Source organism: Diospyros lotus, chromosome 3 (assembly GCF_014633365.1).
Source record: "Diospyros lotus cultivar Yz01 chromosome 3, ASM1463336v1, whole genome shotgun sequence".
NCBI lineage: Eukaryota > Viridiplantae > Streptophyta > Magnoliopsida > Ericales > Ebenaceae > Diospyros > Diospyros lotus.
Genome location: NC_068340.1, coordinates 32498143 through 32510628, shown reverse-complemented (window position 1 = coordinate 32510628; position 12486 = coordinate 32498143). Strand labels below are relative to the sequence as shown.

Below are 12486 nucleotides of genomic sequence, written 5' to 3'. Positions count from 1 at the left end.
CCCACTAGAGACAGAAAAAGATGATTGGTGATGGGTTTAAGAAATAAAATAATTTTTTAAGAAAGGTAAAATTATTAGTTTGTACGATGAATAAAAGACAAGATGGGTGACAAATTTGAAGTTAAAAAAATAATCAATAACTTTAACATTGTCAGTAAAATGTCAAAATTAATAATTACTAAACTATCACCACGTTATTAATTTAACAATGATATTCTATATAAAAAAATGTGGATTAATAATTTAATTTAATATCGATTTACATTTCAGTAACAGGAAATTTGCAATCGGTGTGAATGGGAGGGCGAACTTGGTGTTTGCTGTTTAATGCGGGGAGTGGGGCGTCGGGTTTGGGTTTTACTCGCGCGGAAAGAGTTGCTCGTTCCCAGAAAACCGACCCGAAAACCTTCGATCTCAAGCAATCCCGCCAATCTCATTTCTTATGTCAATCTCACGGATTCACTATAATCCTTCTGCCTTCATCTTTGGGAGTTCGACGCTTCGATTCCAAAAAGATGAAGAAGCTAAGCAAATTTCATCTGGCGGTGTTAGGGTTGATTGTCGGTTTAACAATTCACGCACATGGAGAGTCGTCAACGTGCTTGATGGTGTACAGAGAAGGCGGTGCTCCGGCGGTGTTTCGGTCCCCAAAGTGCCCCCGATGGAAGCTATCGAGTTTCGCCAAGCGACGGCCGTGGGCGTCGAGGTGCGAATCGGCGATGCATCAGGGGCAACGGAACTATCAGGAGGATCGTACTTTCTGCATTCTCGATATTCCCATTCCCTTTCCCGGTAACGTCGGTTTGGGCGGGCTTTCTTTCTGAATTATTTGCTAAATAAATTACAAACAAATTAGTGTTCTTCATCACCAGTTAAAGGGTAATTCAAAATTGTAGTTCAAGATGGACAACAATGGCGTTCGTAAAACTATAATTTTCGCTCTTAAGGAAAAGGTACGCTGTCGCAAGGACAAGCCATGGGCTTTCAGAGGGTCTTCTTCTACTGCTACTTTACCACATTGCTTCATCTTAACTATAAATTTTAGGATTCCATAATATACAAGCACGAACTAGATATTACAAAGATTTCCTTGACAGAGTTCCTACAGGATCTTTTAGGGGGGGGACAAAAGGAGGAAGTATTAGCTTGACTTCGTGCTCATGCTGGTGCCTCTGTTAACTTGACTACACAATGAGCCAAAAATATTTTTGAATTGTAACTCAAAAATCTTGAACCTAATGGGGACGAGGGTGGCCACTGGTCAGCTAAAAAATCGATTAACAAACTTTTTTCACCATGTGCCTTTGGACTACTAGTTGTTTCTCTATTGTTAATTTATAGTCTATTGGTTGATAAAGAACAAGTTGGATTACATTTGTTATTGATTTCCACCAGCTCAGTGAAAAAATCTGATGTAATCATAACCCTTGATGCTTTCATGAAGTTCCTAGAATTTCAAAAGAGAATATAATTTGTCTTTTATGGGTTGTAATCAGAATGTTAGCTTTAATACGTGGAATTTTATACTGGAGCAGGGCCTACTGGGATTAGAGAGGTTAAAGTGGGTATAATGGCTGTTTTTGATGGTCATAATGGTGCTGAAGCTAGTGAGATGGCATCAAAGCTGTTGCTGGAGTATTTTATGTTGCATACATATTTCCTTCTGGACATGACATTTTTTCCATCTGCTAATAAACACTTGGGGAAGTTGCCAGATATCAGAGACCAGGATTTTACTTTTCAAGCGCCCAATTGGGATGATGCACTCGATGGGCACGTGTTGGATCGAATAAGGTGCTCCTTCTTTTCTATCCATTGTCTTTTGGTGTGTGTGTCACACCTAGTGTGCATACTTGTACCGAAGATCCGTTTTGTTGAGTTTTTGGTTATACTATCATGATTTATGCTTAGTTGTTTCATTTGTTTTCCACAAACCTCCCATCAGTATTATGATAATGATTTACTATCTTGGGATTGCTGATCTGTCATAGAATCTCAGCTTGGTTGGCTTCTAGAACATGTTGTTACTTGACAGTGCCTAAACTTATGAATATCTTTTGAGCTCATCGTTGGAATGTAAACGAAGTTTATAATTGACAGGTTTAGGCTTACATCATCAACAGTATCTAGTGGATCTTTTTACTTGGAAATTTTGAAGGAATCACTGCTAAGGGCAATTCATGATATTGACTCAACATTCACTAAGGTGAGTTATAGCTCTTACCCATTATTTTATTTTGCATTTTGATTGTTTGCATACTTCATCATTAACTTTGTTTTTTATTTCTATCTTGACATCAACTTAAATCGCTATTGAAGGAAGCATCTAGATATAATTTGGATTCAGGTTCTACAGCAACAATTATACTTATAGCGGACGATCAATTCTTAGTTGCTAATGTTGGAGACTCGAAGGCTCTTTTGTGCTCGGAAGAATTTCAGTCTTTATCAGAGGCTAAAGGTCTGAAGATTTCACCACAAATTGAATTATTAAATTCTTTATAGCATAGTATTAATGCATTGCCTAACAAATATATTTTTGTTTGTTTACCCTATCATGTCATTTCGTGCTCCAATGTGTAGTGTGATTATGACAACATGTTTTCATTTCACTTCATTTATATTTATATGGATAAATATTGACTATTTTATATTTTCATTGAATGACAGCCACTTTTTTAAGGCTGTACAAGCGGAGAAGAGATAATCATGCTATTCCACCCATTAAATATAATGATCTAGTCAAATTGGGAGATTCCAATGGTGTAGTTCACTTTTCTGTAAAGGAACTAACAAGAGATCATCACCCAGACAGAGATGAAGAGAAATCCCGAGTAGAATCAGCTGGGGGTTATGTTCTTGAGTGGGCTGGGGTATCAAGAGTTAATGGTCAGTTGGCAGTTTCACGAGCTATTGGTGACATCTCCTTTAAAAGGTGAGGTTCATAATAAGAGGGCTAATTTGAAGCTTGGTTATTTCTCATCCTAAATGATTCCTTGTTGAGTTGCAAAAGAGATAGCAATGGAGGCATATTAAGCAGTTATTTTGCTTCTTCAACATTCATGAATTTAGAGCCTTATTTGCATTTTATACTGATTCATAATATTTCATATATCTATTGAAAGTGGAACTAGAGATTGAACTTCTCATTCAGTCTCTCTTTGGATGATGTTAGTTATGGTGTTATATCTGCACCTGAGGTGACTGATTGGCAACCTTTGAGTTCCAATGATAGCTACCTGGTAGCTGCATCTGATGGAATTTTTGAACAGCTGAGCCCACAGGATGTTTGTGATCTATTATGGGAATCACAATCTGACGCAATTGTGAGATCAGAACTTCCTACACCTTGCTCTTACTCTTTAGCTGATTGCATAGTGGATATTGCACTAGAAAAAGGTACTGTAGATAACATGGCAGCTGTTATAGTTCCACTTAGATCAACTGGTTCTTCGCCAATGTTGCTGGAAGAAAGCCCAGATAGAGTCGGGAATATTGATCAGTCAGCTTTTGGAGTGCAAAAATTCATCAAGGAAGAGTCAGGTAACTTTCTCTACTCTTAGATTCCATAAATAGCCACATGTTTCATGGATATGGAGATGAGGAGCCAAATTGACAAATTTCATAAATGTTAAACAGACAAAAATTCAGTCCTTGTACATCATTATTGCCTAATTTGAACAACTTTCTGTTCCCCTCAAATAAAAGATGAATGGATGCTTTGGATCAATAACAATTTTCAATTACTAAGGTTCAATTTTGATGTACAGAAACAAGGAATCAGATTTATTTAGAGATTACTTTACTAGATACCAAATACCTAAATATTTCTGGGCAATGGCAATACTTAGCCTTTTGTCCTAACCTTTTCTACTTTGAAAAAATATGTGTCAAAAAGGGAGATTCTAGTGAATAAGAGGTTTATGCCATGTCTAAGGATTAAGCCTTTCAAATTTAATTTCACCAACATCTATCATGATATCGGTTGATGTTTTCCTATAAATTGTGCCACTCTCTGGTTATCCCCTTGGTTTATGACCAGAAATCGACTTTTTAATTGTTTCAATCTCAACGTATTATCTCAGAAATATGAGGCATGTTCAGTTCTTGTTTGTGTGGGTGTGTTGGAAATGAGTACATTTTGTTCTTATGTCTCTATGCTTCAACTATTTTTTCTTGTTTATGTGACCAAGCTTGTCTTTGCAATGTACTTGCTATTCTTTTTTATGGCGTGTTGGTGATTCTAGAAAATAAATCAATTATGAAATATACTACTCTACTTGTACTGTTGCACTGTTTGATATTCCTTTTAGCTATTCCACGTGCATACTTAAAAAGTACTTTTGTTTTGAAGAGTTTCTGTTTCTTAATTTTATCTGCACTTTTCTGCTCTTCTCTTTCTGACAAGCCTATGTCATTGTAGCAGAAGCGAAGCATGCTCATCCTGTTGCTGCCAAGTTTGACAGGTTATTGGTAAGGGTTATAGGAAAACAGCTGCTTTTCTTTTATTGCCTTCTGGCTCTCACATCCCTTTTGAGTTAATTATAAAATTTGATGTTAACGGAAGTTTTAATCATGCTTGTTTTCTTTGCTCAAACCTTGGGTCTGATTCCCCAAACTGACAATGTCTAAGGGCCTTTTGTATGATCTAGCTCCTTGTGTGCACCTGGTAGTTATTCAATTGTCCATCTTATAGTTGGGTTCCCTGCTATATCATGCACACACATGCATGCATAGAAAGAGAGATTGTAATTTAGACTTTGAGATTCTTTATATCGACAAAGTATGATTTGACATCACATCATTTTCTTTTTGTCAAATTGGTGTTTTCTATGAGAAAGTTTTAGTTTAGACTACAAGATTCCTTATATTGTAAAGCATGATTTGCAATTTTACTTTTTCCTTTTTGTTAAATGTTTTTTTTTGGGAAGTGCCATTGACTCTTCTTTTTCACATCTGGACCAGGGCCTTTTCTTCCCCTCCCCAATATATATGTGGGGTGGGGGTGGAGCCTTAACTATCCTGACTAAGATTTTAAAATTGTGTGAACCTGAAGCAGAGGCTCTGTGGCTTAACTGATAAATTGTTGAAAAATTCTCTCTGTTTTCTGATATTTATTTTTGAAAAATTCTCTAATGATATTAATTATTAGATCTTATGTAAGAACTGTTATATAAATTTATTAATGACAGAGAAAACTAGGTCTGATACATAATATTTGCAAATGTAGTCTATTGCCCTCACAGATAGGTGTGCATATTGTCTATCCTTCTATTACAATGAAAATTGTATCACTGTAGCCAAGCCAAAAAATAAACAAGAAAATTGTATTAGTGGAAATGTTTATTTTCAGTTCTTTTTCTCATTGAATATCATAGAGAGAAACTTATAATCAATAATATAAGTAATAGGTTTTTGTTCTCATGTTTAATGTTAGAGTGGCTTTCTACTTTTGATTTTTTTCCAAGATAATATGAATTTCCTCATGATATTGGTGCCAATCATTCTGGAATTATGTGTTCACATTTTTTTTTGGGCTCCCTTATCCATCCAAACAGATCCTTATTGCATAGTGGCTCATTTAAGTATTTTCTACGATCCAATTGCCTGCATTTTCTGAGGGGAATATATTCCATTTCTTCGTGAAGGCATTATTTTAGCTATGTGTCATTTACTTTATTCCTTTAAGAAATAACTAAGTGGTTGAATTCATTTATTTTCATTACTTATTCTAGCCATGGCCCTTTGATGAATAGTCTCTTCTTCATTATTTTTGCTTTGGGTGAAATTGTTGGATGATGTTGAATTTCACTCATATGTAGATTGAAGGAAAGCACGGTATGGCTGGCTGTTTTTATCTGTCCGAGAACCTTAATGAGGATGTGGATTATACCTTCTCAGTTAAAAAGGTTGACCAGCAAGATATGTTTGACCAACCACAGTCTATACCTGAGGCACTTAATAAGCATTGTGGTGAGTAAAGTTGGTGCTATGATTGCTTATCAAAAATTGGTTTAGGTAACCCTTGCATGCGTGCTAACACTTCTTGAGAAAATTTGATGGCAATGGTTATGCTTCCCTGCTCTACTCTGTGTGTGCGCGAGAACAAAAAGGGTAAATTACACTAACCACACTTAAGATATAGTTAAAATGCTTAGGTTGCCTTCTGATTTTGAGAATTATACCATTTATCCTAGCAGAATTTATCTCTAATAGGATATCGTGAACTTGTTTATGAATTGTTTTATCCTTTTCTTAATATCTTTCAGTTATAAAATTCTATCTGTGATTAATAGATGAAAGAACCTACAAATGAAATCCCTCTACTTTTCATCATGGTCTCTCTCTCTCTCTCTCTAGCATAATGTCTTGATTCTTAGTTGGGTGCTGTCATGACCCAAGGATCCATAGAAGGGCAGGTTGATAATAGTTGTTAGAAGATACTTTAGATATTTTAGCATTTGGTTAGAAACACATGGGTGCTATTATGCAGTTAGTTAGGAGCAAATATGCCTATATAAGGCTATGTAAACGGATGGGATTTTCATGCTTGAATTGATTGAATGAATTCTAATTCTCTCTCTATAATTCTCTACAATCTCCCTCTCATTTTCTCTCTACTTCTCTCTCTCATTTCTCTCTACATTCTTTCCCCCGTTTCTGTCCATTTCTTCCTCTCCAATGTTCTGTTCTTGATTCTATTCCATCAGCTCCTTTCGATTGTCATTCCAATCCTAGGCTAAACCCTAGGAACATGACAAATGGTATCAGAGCAGTCATTCTTCGACTGTGAGTTCGGAAAATCAATTGTGTTCGATCAGATTTGAAGTAAGCAAGCTAGATTCGAAGTAGAGAAAATCAGTCATTGAAAGCAAATTCAAGCGACTCCTAGGGGAGTTCCAGTTGATCGAAACTCCCAGACGAGCAAAGCCTTCCCATTCTTGGAGTTGTTTGCGAGAGAATTTTGAAGAAGCTGCAGCCATCGATTCTCAATTTTGGAGAATTTCATTGGTTGCATTAGAATCGCTTAAGAAAGGCGAGTTGCCCAGACGATTCCAGTGGAGAATTCCAGGGATCAGGCAAAATTCCAACGATCTGGAAGCTTGTTCGATTTTTGGAGCATCGCGACAGACACTAATCCATGGTAGGTGTCGACGCTAATCGCAATGCAGTGGGTTGGACTCTGGAGTGTCTCGATATAGTGGGTGTTGCAATTTGGACTCGAGAGTGGGTGTAGCGATTGAACTGGCAGTGAATTCTAGTGATTTTGGAATCAGAAGCGATTGCAAATTGTGCTGGAAGTCTTGGACGGTGATTGGGCAGTAGTTGTTCTTTGGTTGCGATTTTGATTTGAGTTGAAGGCAGGGAAATCAGTTTCCATAGTTAAGGTCCAGGTTGAGAAGGTGTAACGACCCGCTCCCACTTACGGGTGCCACTGGTAAATAATCGACCAGATTACTCACCTATCAAATCACAACTGAAGGGTTGGACTATGTTTCAAGAGAAACGCCCTAGGTGGGAACTAGGCTTCGTCCTTCCCTTCGCTCCACTCAGGAATCGGTCCTAACTCAATCAAGAAGACACAGCGGACTGAGACCCGAAACCCGAGCGAGCTTCACCTCTCTTCAGCTCGCCCCATAGCAAGCCAGAGGTGACCCAGGCACAAAGCTAGCATACAAACGCTTCGCTGAGTATTGGGGGTTTATAAGAACGTACCTCGCTGAACTTTACTCGTTCGGAAACTCGGCTTCTCCAACTAAGCCATATTCAATGAATAATCTCACAATCATTTATCAGAGAATAATGATTACAATAATTAAACACATCTAGTGCTCAAAAGCGCTTACAATCAATCACATAATTACATGAATGAAAATAACGGAGAGTACACTACAACACATCTCAGGCAACAAGCTAATCGCCACAACAGTCTCCCGGCACCATCCCTGCTTGCATCTGGACTTGCATCATCTACACATGAGGTAAACCTCATGAGTCATAAAGACTCAGTAAGGGTGCAATGCATGTAAATATGAATATAATCATGTTTATGTATGCCAAATGCATGCAAATGAGGCTAGGCTCACACATCCTCACAACCCTCCAAGGTTTGAGGCATCAACCTATCAGCCCCCACCACTAGTCCTCCGTATGGCCACAGGTCCACTAGAGCTTGCATCACACAAGACATAACCACTACATGCCAATGCAACATAAAAACATTATCAGACACATTTACCAACTTGCAAGGCCACCTCCACATGGGGCCGTCCCTTACCTGGCTCGAAGCCTCAACTCCGCCTCGGCACGAACTCCAGCCCGAACCTCTAGTTCCTCTAGGATCACCGCCTCCTCGGTCAAACCTAGATGCAAATACACACAAACCCAACTCTGTCAACATCCGGCATTAAACCAATGCCCTCAACTTCGCCACAACACCATCAAAACATCCATCAACAATAACCACGGCAAAAACCAGCCACCAACAGCTTTTCTAACAACCCCAACATAGGGTTTAATCCAACCAATACTACACCATTTAATATCTCACATAAAGGAAATATTCTGAAGAGAATTTATTTAATTACCTCGACTCATTTGGAGAGAATTTCGAGAATGCCCACATTGACGTTGCCTCCCGAGCTGCCATTTGCGCCCAAAATCTCATTTTCGAGCTTCTGACAAGCTCCTCAAGCCCCAAAATAATTTCCAGACTCTTCCCCCATTTTTCTGGAATTGTATGGCATTTTTCTCTCTTTTTCCTTTATTTTTCAGAATTTCCTTATTATTTTTTTTTTCTTTTTCTTTTTTTTCTTCATTTCCTCTGTTCTTCTTCTCCACCTTCTTCCCGTGCGGCTCCTTCCTCTCCTATTCACCGTGCATGGCTGCTGGCTGCGCTTGCTGCCGCCGGTCCGCTCGCCTCCGTCGGCCACTCCTTGCTGTCACACGACCGCCCGCCACCGCCGCTTCAGGCATCAGCCACCGCAGCCGCGCGCACAGTCCTCCGACGCTCCCTCTGCCTCGCTGTAACTATCGGCTGCCATTGCCGACCCTGGGAGCTTGTAGTTCGGTTATCCCGGGTCGCCCTCGAGCTAGCCAGCAGCCACGTCGGCCTCTACCGAGCTCGCCGACCACAGCCATGGCCGCTACTAGCCTCCTCGCGATCGCTGGACGCTCCACCCTGCTGCTCCACAGCCGCTTGACCTCCTTTGCCGTGCGGCCATGGCCGCTACTCGGCGTTGCTGCTGCCACCGGTCACCTTCCTTGCTAATCGAAGCATTGCCCGAAGCCACATCCGCCATGGCAGCCTCTGCTCGCTGCCACCGTCGCCTTCAACTGCCTCGCTTCTTTCGGCCATTACAATAACAGCTCGAGGCTCCTACTCCATGGCCAAGCTCTGCCGTCTCCCTCTCTCGGTCTCGCTTTCTCTCTCACGAGCTCACTCTCACATTCTCGCGATCTCTCACTCTCGCAACTCTCTTCTCCCTCTCTCTGATCTTAAATTCAAGATTTGAATTTCAAAATGGAGGCAGCAAGCAACTCACGCCTAAATACATATATATACATATATATATAATTTAATTACACTTTTAATCCCCCAATTTTATCATTAATCCCACTTAAGGAATTTTAATTATGCTTGAGACTTTTAATAATAACACTTTGACCCTCCAAGGCTTAATTAAATTATCATCAAGCCACACCACATCTCGATTTATCAAAAATTAATAGCCGACCGCTACTTGGGAATACCGACCTCGTCCCTGTGCCTGTACGGGACCCTTATTCGACCCGAAAACACTTAAGGGTTGCTTTACTTAGAAAACCGAACCACCCCTAGGGTCCCCTCAGCTTCCAGGAGGTCCCCTCCGACTATTCGGTATTGGCACCCACTCGGGTTTATACAAAATTTATTCCGAAAATTATTCTCGGTCGGACCGCTTCTAGCGTCATTAATCTCATCTCGAGACACTCACTACTCTCTTGCCCTCTTCCCTGGACATCCAAGTCCCGAGGCACTCCCAGCCGTCAATTTGGCAATTTTATTAATTAATTGCTCGAAATTTATTTTTGGCCTTCCTGGACCACCCGAGGTCCTAACAAAATAATCAAAATTTATTTATTTTCCAATACCATGTAATACCGGGTATTACAGAAGGCTTGAAGGCGACTTGGCCTGGCGATTCTGATGGTGTTTTCAGCAACTCCAGTGAATTGATTAAGTAGCGAATTCTAGAGTCCAGTGAGTCAACCGAATTGGAAGTTTCGATAACTACCCACTGATCACTTTCCTAAGGTTATGGAGATTGAGCTTGGGCTGATAGCTGAGGCCGAACGTGGAAGGAAAAGCAGATTCGAGCCAATCAATTCCAGTGGTGAAGCTGGTAGTCAGTGTTTGAATTTTTGTAGGTGTAACAGGAGGTGGCTGCTAGTAAGGTAAACAAAAGGTAATTTCGACTTTGAATTCTGGTTAACTTTGTTTGAATTGGAGAGGCGAAGAAGAGCAGTATGTATATACCTCCTTGGTCTTCAAAGTATGCTGATTGTGAAAAATCGGCTAAGGGGAGCAGTGCACGTAGGAGACCATTGGAGCCTCAATTGTAGCAGAAGAATGCTTCATTTTCAATTGGAATGGAGCCTCAATGGCAGCTAAGAAAGGCTGCATTTTCAGGTGGCAGCAACGGGGATAAGGAGTAGTGTAACCTGAAGAATCAAACATGGGAAAATAAAATGGATAATCAGTTCAATCTAAGGTGCAAGGAAGCAAACAGTGGGATTTATGAAGAGTGTGAGGAATTTGGCCGTATGTTCCGCAAGAAGCTACAGGAGTTTGTGATGATATTGATCAAGAAGTATCATTACAACTTCCCCGTTGAATACCTCGATGATTATCGCAAGAGTTTTAATAAAGAAGAATTCTTAAAAAATGGAGAAACCGGGGGAGAAGTGCAACATCAGAAATGATATTAAAGGTGAATGACATTATTCAAAGGGAATCTATAATGAACAGATTGATATGGCAACAAAGGCAAAAAGGGAGTTAGAGGAACACTCTGATTCCTTTGGAAATGAGGTTGTTGATGAGGATGATCCAGAGGATAATCTCGGAAGTCCAAAACAAGAGATGCTTGAGGTGTTCAATCAGTTGACAGGAATGACAAGAGACACCAAGGAATTTCTGGAATTGAAGAGGGATTCAGCTGTAATGATTGAGAAGTTAGAAGAAGAAATAATACCCCAAGATGCACCTACTTGTGGTGCCATGAAAAATGGAGGGAAAATAAAAAATAAAAATCTTTTGGAAAAAAGGAAGGTTGGCCGCAAGGCTCGCAGCTGGGGGATTGCTGCCAGCCCCAGCCTCGCGGCAGTCTTGCTGCGAGGCAGTGCGCGACCAATAGATGGCCGCGAGGGCTAGCTCGCGGCCATGGGCAAGCCGCAAGCGCTAGCCTCGCGGCAAGCAGCTCGCAGCAACTTGCCGCGAGGCAATGCACGACCAATAAATGGCCGCGAGGGCCAGCTCGCGGCCATGGGCAAGCCGTGAGCGCTAGCCTCTCAGCAACTTGCCGCGAGCCCCAGCCTCGTGGCCAAGTTCTAGACGCGAGGGCGAGCTTGCGGCAGCTTGCCGCGAGCTCCAGCCTTGCGGCCAAGGGCTGCAAGGCAACTCGCTGCTAGTGGCTGGCAGCAAGTGCCAGCCACGCAACAACTTTGCCGCGAGCAATTTGGAGGCATCGTCAAGATAAGCGCCTCGTCTCGATGACACCTAAGCTCCATTCGGCAACCGCCACGTGTCGACATCGGCCACCCTTGAGAATCGTGCCCCATAAATACCCAGCCACAGGACATTTATAGGGACTTCCAACTTCGGTAAACTCTAGGCACTTTGAATGCACTTTTGCTATTTTCGTGAATAGTCATTGGGATTCAGGACTAGCTTTGGCATTGGAGGGTCTTCGCGAGGAAGATTCCCGCAAGCCTTTTAACCCATTTTCTTAGTATTAACAGGGTCGAATCCTTGCGGCGAGCCTAGTGGCGAAGGTAAAGTCTTGCAGCGAGCTTAGCGGCGAAGGTAAAGTCTTGTGGCGAATCTAGCGGCGAAGGTAAAGTCTTGCGGCGAACCTAGCGGCGAAGGTAAAGTCTTGCGGCGAACCTAGCGGCGAAGGTAAAGTCTTGCGGCGAACCTAGCGGCGAAACTAGTGGCAAAACCTTGTGGCGAGGCTTGTGGCGAATCTAGTGGCGAAGCTTGTGGCAAAACCTTGTGGCGAAGCCTTGTGGTAAAAGCTTGTGGCGAAACCTTGTGGCAAAGCTAGTGGCGAAGCCTTGTGGTAAAACCTTGTGGCGAGGCTTGTGGCGAATCTAGTGGCGAAGCTTGTGGCAAAACCTTGTGGCGAAGTCTTGTGGTAAAAGCTTGTGGCGAATCCTTATGGCGAGCATCTAAGCGGCTAACTCTCTTGAGGCAACTTCTCTTACGACAACCTAACTACACCT

The 12486-nt window shown here is 41.4% G+C and overlaps 1 protein-coding gene across 9 annotated transcripts in view; it reads left to right on the top strand.

Annotated features, from left to right (window-relative positions):
- The first annotated feature begins 309 nt into the window (after positions 1 to 309).
- LOC127797256 (uncharacterized) overlaps positions 310 to 12486 on the top strand; it is a 42359-nt gene continuing 30182 nt past the window's right edge. For 8 of the 9 annotated variants that reach the window (XR_008022160.1, XR_008022161.1, XR_008022162.1 and 5 more), the window contains exons 1-8: positions 310 to 792; positions 1536 to 1794; positions 2101 to 2206; positions 2320 to 2461; positions 2671 to 2935; positions 3176 to 3543; positions 4424 to 4473; positions 5823 to 5973. Coding sequence is in view for 6 of the 9 variants with exons in the window: in XM_052329982.1 (XP_052185942.1) it covers positions 516 to 792; positions 1536 to 1794; positions 2101 to 2206; positions 2320 to 2461; positions 2671 to 2935; positions 3176 to 3543; positions 4424 to 4473; positions 5823 to 5973 (1618 nt within the window). In the remaining 3 variants the exon portion in view is untranslated. The remainder of the gene's footprint in view (positions 793 to 1535; positions 1795 to 2100; positions 2207 to 2319; positions 2462 to 2670; positions 2936 to 3175; positions 3544 to 4423; positions 4474 to 5822; positions 5974 to 12486) is intronic. The other variant, XM_052329981.1, reaches the window with a different exon arrangement.